General features: G+C 67.0%; 3 protein-coding genes across 3 annotated transcripts; 1 reads left to right on the top strand and 2 right to left on the bottom strand.

Moving 5' to 3' along the window:
- Window positions 1–50: 50 nt before the first annotated feature.
- On the bottom strand, window positions 51–1,619 carry EMIHUDRAFT_196834 (hypothetical protein; the record flags this gene model as incomplete). The annotated part of the gene is made up of 5 exons (XM_005766849.1): window positions 51–180; window positions 314–690; window positions 988–1,176; window positions 1,258–1,492; window positions 1,606–1,619. The coding sequence occupies 5 exons, from the start codon at window positions 1,617–1,619 to the stop codon at window positions 51–53; spliced, it is 945 nt and encodes a 314-aa protein (XP_005766906.1).
- Window positions 1,620–2,493: 874 nt separating this feature from the next.
- On the bottom strand, window positions 2,494–3,172 carry EMIHUDRAFT_53686 (hypothetical protein; the record flags this gene model as incomplete). The annotated part of the gene is made up of 2 exons (XM_005766848.1): window positions 2,494–2,676; window positions 2,750–3,172. Coding segments are annotated over 2 exons (606 nt in total), but the record flags the coding sequence as incomplete, so codon positions are not given.
- Window positions 3,173–4,202: 1,030 nt separating this feature from the next.
- On the top strand, window positions 4,203–5,938 carry EMIHUDRAFT_196832 (hypothetical protein; the record flags this gene model as incomplete). The annotated part of the gene is made up of 3 exons (XM_005766847.1): window positions 4,203–4,211; window positions 4,290–4,367; window positions 5,201–5,938. The coding sequence occupies 3 exons, from the start codon at window positions 4,203–4,205 to the stop codon at window positions 5,936–5,938; spliced, it is 825 nt and encodes a 274-aa protein (XP_005766904.1).
- Window positions 5,939–10,572: the final 4,634 nt, after the last annotated feature.

The following is a 10,572-nucleotide window of genomic DNA, read 5'->3' as shown; positions in this document are numbered from 1 at the left end:
CGTCGGCGTTCGGCAGCGGTGCCGTCTTGGTGTGCCACCGGCCGCCCGACCTACCGGAAGGTTCCGAGAAGGTTCTGAGAAGGCTCCAGCGCCACCTTGGGAGGTGCCGCTGGCAGCTGGACCGGCGAGACTGCTGCTTCTGCTGCGCGTACGCGCCGACGCCGCCCGCCCGCGCGTCCTCTTGTTCTCCGGGCGCCTGAGAGGAGGAGGGGGGAGCAATCGTGTCACCGCCGACGGAGCTACCGGGGGCGAGGGGTGGCGGGGGGGGGCGGCGGCGCGCGCCTGGATCCGCTTCTTGGACGCCTTGCGCCACTTGTTGTACAGCTCGCCGTCGGTGATCGGCTTGCCGTCCTTGCCCTTCTTGGCGGAGATCACGTTGCCCGACTCGTCTCGCTGCCTCTTCCCCCCGCGGCTGGGGAGCAGGTCCGCCACAGCGCCAACCTGGCCGAGCGTCTCGCGGACGTACTTCTTCTTGCGCGCGTCCCACCGCATCACCGACCGCTTGCGCTGGATCCCGTCGCGCTCGTCCTCGAGCAAGTCGAGGACCGCCTCGCCGAGCTTGTCGACGCGGTCCCCGACACCGACGCGCAGAAACTCCTCCGCGTCGTCGGTCGGCGCCGCCTCCTTGCTCATCGGCATGAAGAAGCCCGCGTCGCGAAAGTCGTCTCCCGACTTCTTCTTCGCCTTCTTCTTCGGCGCCCCCGCCGCCAGCGTGCCGCCGCCAGAGGAGGAGGCGGCGGAGGAGGAGGCGGCGGAGGAGGCGGAGGCAGCGACTCGCCCGGGTCCGCGCTGCTGGGGCGGCGGCAGCGGCGCGGGCTGCTGCTGCTGTTGCTGCTGCTGCTGCTGCTGCTGCTGCTGCTGCTGCTGGGGCGGCAAGCTGCGCGGCGCCGAGAGCGCCTTGCGCCTCGCAATCGCCGCCGACGCCTCGACGCCGCCCACGCCCGAAGCTCCGGGCCGGAAGGTCTGCAGTCGCGCGATGAGCGACACCCGAGACGCCTCTGCCGCCGGGTCGTCGGCGGCGGCGAGGAGCGGGTGGACGCCAATCTCCGCAGGCAGGCTGCGCGCGCGGCGGGCAGACTCTTTCGAGGCGGCGCCGCGCGTCTTTCGGTACATGATGCTTGCCCGGCTTGCGACGCGGGCGAGCTCCGCTGCCTCTGGCCTCTCGGCGTACACGGCCTGCACATACTCCACCTCGTGCGAGAGGAGAGAGACGGCGGATGAATGGCGAAGTCATTCGCTGATTTACTACTAACTAACTTGCTCCACCTCGTGCGAGAGGAGCGAGACGGGGAAGCGGCCGAGCACGAGGCAGCCTGCGGCGGGGTCCGGAGGCGCCGCTCGAGCGCCGCCGCTGTCCGCCTCGGAGGGGACGGCGGCGACGGGGCGGCCGAGGTAGAGGGAGAGGTCGAGGAGGTAGGGCAACTCCTCCGGCTCGACCAAGGAGACGGCCGTGCCTAAAGACGCGTCCACGTCGTCCCTCGCCAGGCAGCTCCTGCCCGCGCAACCGCTCGAGCAGGCTGCGGCGCCGGCGCGGCCCGCGCGAGCCGCACGGCCGCAGCGGTGCACGAAGAGCTTCGGCTTGGTCGGGAAGTCAAAGTTGACGACCTGTTCACACACATCGTCATGAGCAGCTCTCAGTGTGAATGATGATGACTGGGGGAGTGGCAACTCGGCTAACACCTATTCATGAGCAGCTCTCAGTGTGAACGATGGTGACTGGGCGAGTGGTGGTCGCGAGGTCAACGCCGACGACGGCGATGATATCTCGGCTGCCTCTCGGCTACCTCTCGGCTGCCTCTCGGCTGCCTCTCGGCTACCTCTCGGCTACCTCTCGGCTACCTCTCGGCTATGTCTCGGCTATCTCTGACGTTGTCAAGGAGGGGGACGTCGATGCCACGCGCAGCCACGTCCGTCACCACCAGCACCCGAGCCTTGCCTTAATTATCAATTAACGCACTGATCAATTATGAACTCGCTTCCATCACCGCGAGCACCCGAGCCGTGCCTGCGCGGAACTTGCCGAGGGCGATCTTGCGCGCGGCGGGGTCGAGCGTGCCTTAGTTAATCAGTAGTTAACTAGTGATTAATTAGTGATCTGAGGGCGATCTTGCGCGCGGCGGGGTCGAGCGTGCCGTAGATGGCGGCTGCCTCGAGGCCCGCCTCGAGCAGCAGCGTGTGGAGCATCTCGACGTGGTGCCGCGTCGAGGCGAAGACGATGGTCTGAGCCTGCGAGATTACTAATCAGCGCCTCATTGCTTACTGGTCAGTGAGTGAGTGAACTAGTGACTAGGTAGTCCGCCTGCCGCTCGAGGACGCGCGAGAGAGTGAGCAGCAGCGCCGCCTGCTTGTCCTGCGGCCGCACGCGCAGGAACTCGACGCGGAGCGAGTCGGAGAGCTTCGTCTCTAGGTCGAGCCTACTTAGTGATTAATTAGTGATTAATTCCTGATTACTTAGTCGGAGAGCTTCGTCTCGAGGTCGAGCCTTATCAGCTGCGGCTCGTGCAGCTGCGCGCGGGAGAAGTCGGCGAGGATGGCCGGCATGGTCGCCGAAAAGAGGCACGTCTGCCGCCCCTCCGGCATGGAGGCGAGGATGGCGTGCAGCTGCGTCGCGAAGCCCATCTCGAAGAGCCGGTCCGCCTCGTCGAAGACCACGTACTCGACGCGGCCGAGAGAGAGCTGCGCGTCCAGAAGGACGTGCTGCAGCCGGCCTACACAGACCAGCCTCTTCACACGGGTGAGCACACACCACCATCATCCGGGGTGCAAGGAGGTGCTGCAGCAGGCCGGGCGTCGCGACGAGGGCGTCCGGGTTGGCGGCGAGGAGGGAGAACTGGTCCTCCATCGAGTCGCCGCCCACCAGCAGGCAGAAGCGGAGCGGCGGCGAGACAAAGTGCGACAGCTCGACGCAGAAGCGGTGCGTCTGCAGGGCGAGCTCTCGCGTCGGGGAGAGGACGGTCGCGCGGACGCCAACCGTGGTCGAGTGCCCCTTGAGCCGCTCGAACATCGGCAGCAGGAACGCCGCCGTCTTTCCGGAGCCGGTCCGCGCCATCGCGACGACGTCCTGCCCCGCGAGGATCGGAGGGATCGCCTTGCGCTGGATGGGAGTGGGCACGCGGTAGCCCTTGCGGAGGACGGACTTGTACACGCCCTGCGACAGCCCGAGCGCGCCGAACCCGCCACTCTTCTTCCCTCCCCGCGCCGCCCTGCCCTCCTCCTCCTCGCCCGCCATGTCGTCGTCGTCGCCGCTGTCGAGCTCGTCCGGACCAGGAAACTCGACCACGGCGTCGCGGCCGTGCGTCGAGGACGACGGGAGGTCGGCGCCCTCCGCAGGGCGCTGCTTCCGCTTGGGAGCCGGAGCGCGCGTCGTGCCCATCCGCTGCATCGGCTGTGGCTGCTGTGGGCTCGGTGGCTCGGGTGGGCTCGTGGCCGTATAGGTACTAGGTACCCGCGCCGGACAAAGAAATAAAGCACATTTTTCTTTTTTTAGCGCCTTCGTTGTTTATAGTACAAACCCAATGGTCCCTTGCGAGCGGTCCTTCGTTGCAGTCGCACACACGCACACGCCGCGCCGCACCGCGCGCCCGCCCACTGCCCCGCCCAGGATTTTTCTTGGTTCGAAGGGGACGAGATCCGTTTGACTGCCTCTGGGGCACTGTGAACATTGCGGAGCTGCGACGGCACGGCGGCCGCAGTCGCAGCGCCGTCGGCTGCGGCCGCAGACACGCCACAGACTGCTACCAAACGCTGCTTCGCCTGCCTCGCGAGCAAGTCTGCGGCGCATTACTCAAAGTCTCAGTGGGCAATGAATCTCGCCAAGCCGGCACGCCTGCGGAAACTCCTGGCGAGCGCCTTCTCGGCGAGAAGGAACGGGCTGCGCATCGGTCAGAGCGCGGGTGAAGAAAAACTCGCGGCGGGGGCAATCCCGAGAGTCAATGCGATTGCAATATCCAAATTTAATCAGGTCTCAGCTCGGGAGCAACAATTGATTGCAGTCCAATTCCATGCGATCGCACACTCCACACTAAAAAAGAAAGGTCCCCTTAGTAAACGTGTGGCCTCCACGAGCGACAGCGCGAGTTGTGTGTGTGGGTTGTTGCACGAGTACAGTTGTACACACATACACACACTGAGAGAGAGAGAGAGACAAGGGAGAGGGAGGCGCGATTTCTAGGCCCTTGGGGGGCCTACCAATCAGTTGTGTTATGGGCCAAGTTTTCCATGGCGGGCAGCATCGGAATGCTTGCCCGCCCGGCGCCGCGCCCGCGAGAGGCTGCGGCGCCACCGAGCAGGCTGACGCCGCCGACGGAGGCTCTAGCTCCGTCGTCGGCGGCAGCTCGCTCTGCGGCTACTCCGCGGAGAGCAGCCGCGTGCAAAAGCGCTGAGCAACTGCCAGATGCAGCGCCTGCTGAGCTGCTGCCTCTGCTGCCGGCGCCGCTGTACTGCTGCGCGGCACCCGAGCCCGGCTGCTGCTGCTGCTGCCCGCAGCCGTTCTGCTCGCTGCCGTGCTCGCTGCCTCAGCTCGGCGGCTCGCTGCCTCAGCTCGGCGGCTCGCTGCCTCAGCTCGGCGGCTCGCTGCCTCAGCTCGGCGGCTCGCTGCCTCAGCTCGGCGGCTCGCTGCCTCAGCTCGGCGGCTCGCTGCCTCAGCTCGGCGGCTCGCTGCCTCAGCTCGGCGGCTCGCTGCCTCAGCTCGGCGGCTCGCTGCCTCAGCTCGGCGGCTCGCTGCCTCAGCTCGGCGGCTCGCTGCCTCAGCTCGGCGGCTCGCTGCCTCAGCTCGGCGGCTCGCTGCCTCAGCTCGGCGGCTCGCTGCCTCAGCTCGGCGGCTCGCTGCCTCAGCTCGGCGGCTCGCTGCCTCAGCTCGGCGGCTCGCTGCCTCAGCTCGGCGGCTCGCTGCCTCAGCTCGGCGGCTCGCTGCCTCAGCTCGGCGGCTCGCTGCCTCAGCTCGGCGGCTCGCTGCCTCAGCTCGGCGGCTCGCTGCCTCAGCTCGGCGGCTCGCTGCCTCAGCTCGGCGGCTCGCTGCCTCAGCTCGGCGGCTCGCTGCCTCAGCTCGGCGGCTCGCTGCCTCAGCTCGGCGGCTCGCTGCCTCAGCTCGGCGGCTCGCTGCCTCAGCTCGGCGGCTCGCTGCCTCAGCTCGGCGGCTCGCTGCCTCAGCTCGGCGCTGCGCATCGCCGTCCAGCGGCGCCTCGGGCTACCACTTGACGAGGCGCTCGCGCGGGGCGCGCCGACCTGCTCGGCGCGCGACGGCAAGGTGCAGGACCCGTTGGGCGACGCGGCCAGCAACATCGGCCGCCTCGGGCACTGCGGCCGCCACAACAGCCTCCTCGCCGCCCTGGCCAAGGTCATGCGGAGCGTGTGGGGCATGCTCGTCGAGGTGGAGCCGCGGGACCACCTCGGCTACTCTAACGACTACCGGCCCGACGTCTCGGTGGCGGGCGCCGGCCGCTCGCGCTCGCGCCTCATCGGCGACGTCAAGTTCAAGGACTCGCTCTCCTCCAACCCGGAGGACGTCGGCCAGCGAGGCGCTTTCGTCGGCCTCGGCAACACCGAGCCCGGCACGAGCGCGGACGTCTTCGGCCTCGAGCAGCGCGGCGCTGTCGGGGACGGCGACTTCAGGCCGAGCGACGGCGGCGGCTATGTGGCGTACAAGAAGGCGGACTACGCGCACGCCCTCTCGCGCTCGGACACCGACGTGCAGATGTACCTGTTTGAAACCTTCGGCGGGTGGTGCAACGCGGTCAAACGGCTGTTCTACCAGATGAAGGACAAGGTGCGCAACAAGCTCTCGAAGCGGCAGCACGAGGACGAGGCGAGCTGGTCGACGCGGTCGTGGCTTTCGCTGCAGGCCCAGCGCATGTCAGTCGCGCTGCAGCTCGCGGCGGCGGAAGAGATTGCGACCGAGCTCAGGCTCGCCGCGGCGTCGGAGGACGCCGCCGTCGCCTAGACTCCCCTGCGTCACTACGTGCCTCCCCGTCTTTGTAGCCTGGCGTTTGTGCCCCGTTTGTGCCGCGTCCCGTGCCCCCGAGTTCATTTCATATGTTATGGGCCAAAAGCGTCGAAAATGTCCGAAAAAGCGTCTCGAGTTTGTGGCAGCTCCGCAGCCAGCGCGGGCTGCCGGGACGCACCGCTCGCGCGTTCGGCACACTCGGTGGACCCCACCGAGTGTGCCGAACCAGCTGGAGTGAGTAGGCTCGACGCCGCGCTCGCTGTGGAGCTGCCACAAACTCGCCGCCGAGCGTGCCACCGAAGGCGTCCCGTCGGAGGTGATGGAGTTTGAGACCTGAGGCTGCGGAGGTGACGCCTGAGGTACCGGCCCGTGCACAGCGACTCAGCCGGCGACCGCCACGGGCTCAGACGAGACTTGTCGACTCGTTACGGCTCAGCTTCACCGTGGTCATCGGGCGTCTGTCGACGTCAGGACCACCCATACAGCTCGCGGGTTTGAGGTCGCAAGAGCCAAGATGGTGGCGTGTGGACATCCCAACCATCACACAAGACAGCCTGTAGGTGATGGCGGGACGGCGCAGTGTTTGTGGCACTCAGCAGTATAGGCACCCGCGGCACGGCCCCGCTGTCGGCTCTCGCGGGCTGCGGAACCGGACCCAGAAGGGGATGGTCCGGGCGAGTGTGGCAGCTCCTGCGGCAGTATGGGCACCCTCTATCACAAAGCTACTGATCCTGGTCATTAGAGCTGCCAGGGATAGCGTCAGGAGCCGGTAGGAGTCAAAACCCCTCATATTTGCGAAGACATCGTGGCCCATATACTCGCGTGCCTTTACCCGTGTACCACTCTGTTCGCCGTGTGCGTGTCTGTTGTTGATGTTGTATCAACTGTGGGCTGTGGCTCTCTTTCCTTGTTGTTTGGTTGGAGTTAGACTTAGAGCGCCCATGCATTCGACGCGACCGTCACAATAAAACTGAGTGAGCCTGAGAGGAGCGTGTGAGGCTCGCTAGTGCAGCGCCACCTCCCCGGAGCGCTGGAAGTGCTCCCACGCCGCAATCTCATGCTGGTCGCGCGTCTCGCGCGACCGGATGCAGCACTTGTGGTGGCTCTGAGGCTGGTAGTAGGCGTAGCGACGGTTCATGTCGCGGCAGCAGTCGTCGGTGGCGTTCGTCTCCATGCCGTAGACGTCGATGCGCTGTCCCTTGTTGCACAGCTCTCGCGCCATTAGGAGCGTGAGGAATCCGCCCGAGAGCGCGAGGCGACGGTACTCGTCGCTTCCGCTGCGCACGCCGCGCCCGCTCTCGGCCTTGACTTGCATCGCGGCACGCTCAAACGCCGGCCGCGCCGTGCACAGCTTGCGCCTACATGGGAAGGAAAGAAGAACTAACTGTGCGCGCGGATTTGTAGCACCACCGGCACATAGCCCACGACGTGAGGTTTAGCGCTGCTCGCTCACGGCTCAGCCGTAGAAAGATGCGGCGACCGCCCGCCTCGTACCTCGCCCGGTCCGCCTTCTTCAACGCGTAGACGCACGTCTCGCCGCTTCCGGCACGGCAGATCGAGCGCGCGTCGCTCGGCGCGCTCCCATGCAGCGACTCGCAGCCCTGACAGGTCGCAGCCTCCCTGCCCCGCCGATTGCTGGCCACCGTGTAGTCGCCAAGGAGCAATCGCATCGTCCCGTCGCCTATCACCCGGTGAGTCGTCTTCCTGCCGACGTAGTCCTCGTAGCCCAGCACCGGCGCGTGATTGACTCGAAAGACGCACTGGTGGCCGTCTATCAAGGCGCCGTGCTTGCCGTGCAGCCGGAGGCGGTCGGAGCTGCCCACCACCGCGCACGTGTCACACGCGTCGGTGTCCACGCACTCTGCCGGGCCAGCTGTTGCTGCTGCTGCGGAGGTTGCTGGTGCTGCTGCTGCGGCGGGTGTGGAGACGGCGGCGGCGGCGGTGGAGACGGCGACGGCGGGTGTGGAGACGGCGACGGCGGCGGTGGAGACGGCGACGGCGGGTGCTGCAGCTACTGGTGCTGGTGCTGGGGAGGCCGCTGGTGCTGCGGAGGCTGCTGGTGCTGCGGCGGGTGTGGAGACGGCGGCGGCGGGTGTGGAGACGGCGGCGGCGGGTGTGGAAACGGCGACGGCGGGTGTGGAGACGGCGACGGCGGCGGTGGAGACGGCGACGGCGGGTGTGGAGACGGCGACGGCGGCGGTGGAGACGGCGACGGCGGGTGCTGCAGCTACTGGTGCTGGTGCTGGGGAGGCCGCTGGTGCTGCGGAGGCTGCTGGTGCTGCTGCTGGTGCTGCGGAGGCTGCTGGTGCTGCGGAGGCTGCTGCTGCTGCTGCTGCGGCTGCGGAGGCTGCTGGTGCTGCTGGTGATGCTGCGGAGGCTGCTGGTGGTGGTGGTGGTGCTGCTGCGGAGGCTGCTGGTGCTGCTGCTGGTGCTGCGGAGGTTGCTGCTGCGGAGGCTGCTGCGGAGGCAGCAGCAGCAGCCTCCTCACGCGCCCTCTTCGCCACCACCTCATGCGCAAGTATGTTACCTAATCGAGCGCTCCGCTGGCCACGACACGGGAGGCTATGAGCCCGGTACTCCGCACATTGCGTCTGGTTGGCAGCCGGAGGTGGAAAGCGCTTTCGCCGCCCGCGAGCCGGAAAGGCGTAGCCCACGCTGGAATCGTTGCCCACGCGATGAGGCGGCTTGGGCAGATGCACCTTTACCAATCCCTTGGCCTCCATCCTCCCATAGTAGAGCAGCTCGTTCTCCATGTCCTCCCTGCCGCCCGCGCAGCAGACCCATCGCGAGGAGTTCGTGTGGAAGTACTTGTAGTTGAGGCCCTGCCACCACGGGCGCGCCCAGCCTTCATCGTAGCAGCAGTGCGGGTAGAAGCCGTACAAGTGCACAGGCGCCTTGCACACGCGCAACGCCAACTGCACGGTGACTAAGCCGGAGCTGGGGGTGGAGCCGTTCATGCATTCCCGCGCGTTGTTGAATGTCTTATCGGGCAGGGGCAGGATCGAGTGCGCGTCGTTCTGCTTAGTGTGCTCGCGCAGCCTATAGGGGCAGGATCGAGTGCGCTCGCCGCCGTCCTATAGAGACGCATCTATAGGACGGCCCCCCCGCCGCGTGAGCTCCGCCTCCTCTCTCCTAATAGGTGTTCGTCACGGATTACTTCACCATTCTGAACTTATCCACGTCGCGCGAGATGTGGCGATCGCCACAACATGAAGCACGCCTCGTCGCCCGTGCACCTGTTCAACAGCTAGAGGTGTGAAGAGACGCTGTTCACAGCTAGAGGGCACCAGAACGCGGGTACGGCACATCTTCGGGTCATACTCGGCCGGCAGCGCCTCATCCGTACGGCGGTCTCCCTCGCGGGGGAGCGACGCGCGCGCGGCGACCTCTTCTGGCGAGATGCCGCCCCCCCACACATCCGATAGGTTTCCGCCGACGTCGATGCGCTGGCGGCGCGCCTCGCCCTTGGCTCGCAGCGTGCCCATCCACACGTCCACCGTCACGTGGTTAATGATGCGGACGTCGGTGCGCGCGCCCACAATCGTCTCGTAGCCGCGCGTCGGCGCATTGTTCACACGCCTGACGGGAGTCAATCATCAGTTCTTAATCATGAATCATCGGCAGCTCGAGCTTGGAGGGTACCATCACCAGATGGTGTCGTGCGCGTCGATCCGTTTGCCCATGCGAGCGAGGCGTAGCACGTCAGAGGAGCCGACGATTGCGCAGTCGCCATGGAGCTTGGGGACGATGCGCGGCATCGTGCCGCATATGTGCGCCGCGGGCCGTGCACGTTTGGGCGGCGGCTTGGGCACGGGCGCGCGCTTGGGCGGCGGCTTCCGCGCCGCGGCGGCCTTCTTCAGCCGCTGTCGCTCCCGGGCCGCCTTCAGCCGCTGTCGCTCCCGGGCCGCCTTCAGCCGCTGTCGCTCCCGAGCGTGTCGGAGCTCTCGCTCCCGAGCGCGCCGCACCCGATCAGGAACTTGGCCGTTGCCGCGGGTGGTACGGTTTGGAGCTGGGGCTGCGGCTTGTACGGTGGTACGGTTTGGAGCTGGGGCTGCGGCTTGTACGGTGGTACGGTTTGGAGCTGGGGCTGCGGCTTGTACGGTGGTACGGTTTGGAGCTGGGGCTGCGGCTTGTACGGTGGTACGGTTTGGAGCTGGGGCTGCGGCTTGTACGGTGGTACGGTTTGGAGCTGGGGCTGCGGCTTGTACGGTGGTACGGTTTGGAGCTGGGGCTGCGGCTTGTACGGCGGGCCGTGCGCGCATGATCTTGCGTAGCCGAGCGGCTCGCCGAATTGCAGCCGGCACAAGAGTCCTGGACGTATTGCTCCGTCTCGTGGGCGCGCGCGTGTCTAGCTGCTGTCGCTGCGAGCGCGTCGGCAGGTTCCGCCCGTCACCAGAGGCATTGGCAACCTGCTTGTCCCAACCGGCCATACGAACCGGAAGCTCAGGCGGCAGCGCCGTCACGCCGGGCACAACGATCGAAGCGAGAAGGCTGTTAGAGCCGTGCGAGAAGCAGGCGAATGCTGCCCCGCTTGCGCTCGCCGCGGCGAGGCAGACGAGGACGCAAAGCACGTTGGCCCAGCAAGACTTGGGCCAAGAGAACCAGCCGGAGGTGGAGACGGAGGCCTCCGG

Source organism: Emiliania huxleyi (assembly GCF_000372725.1).
Source record: "Emiliania huxleyi CCMP1516 unplaced genomic scaffold EMIHUscaffold_5, whole genome shotgun sequence".
Lineage (NCBI taxonomy): Eukaryota > Haptophyta > Isochrysidales > Noelaerhabdaceae > Emiliania > Emiliania huxleyi.
Note: the sequence above shows the minus strand (reverse complement) of the source record. Positions and strands in the feature narration are given on the sequence as shown.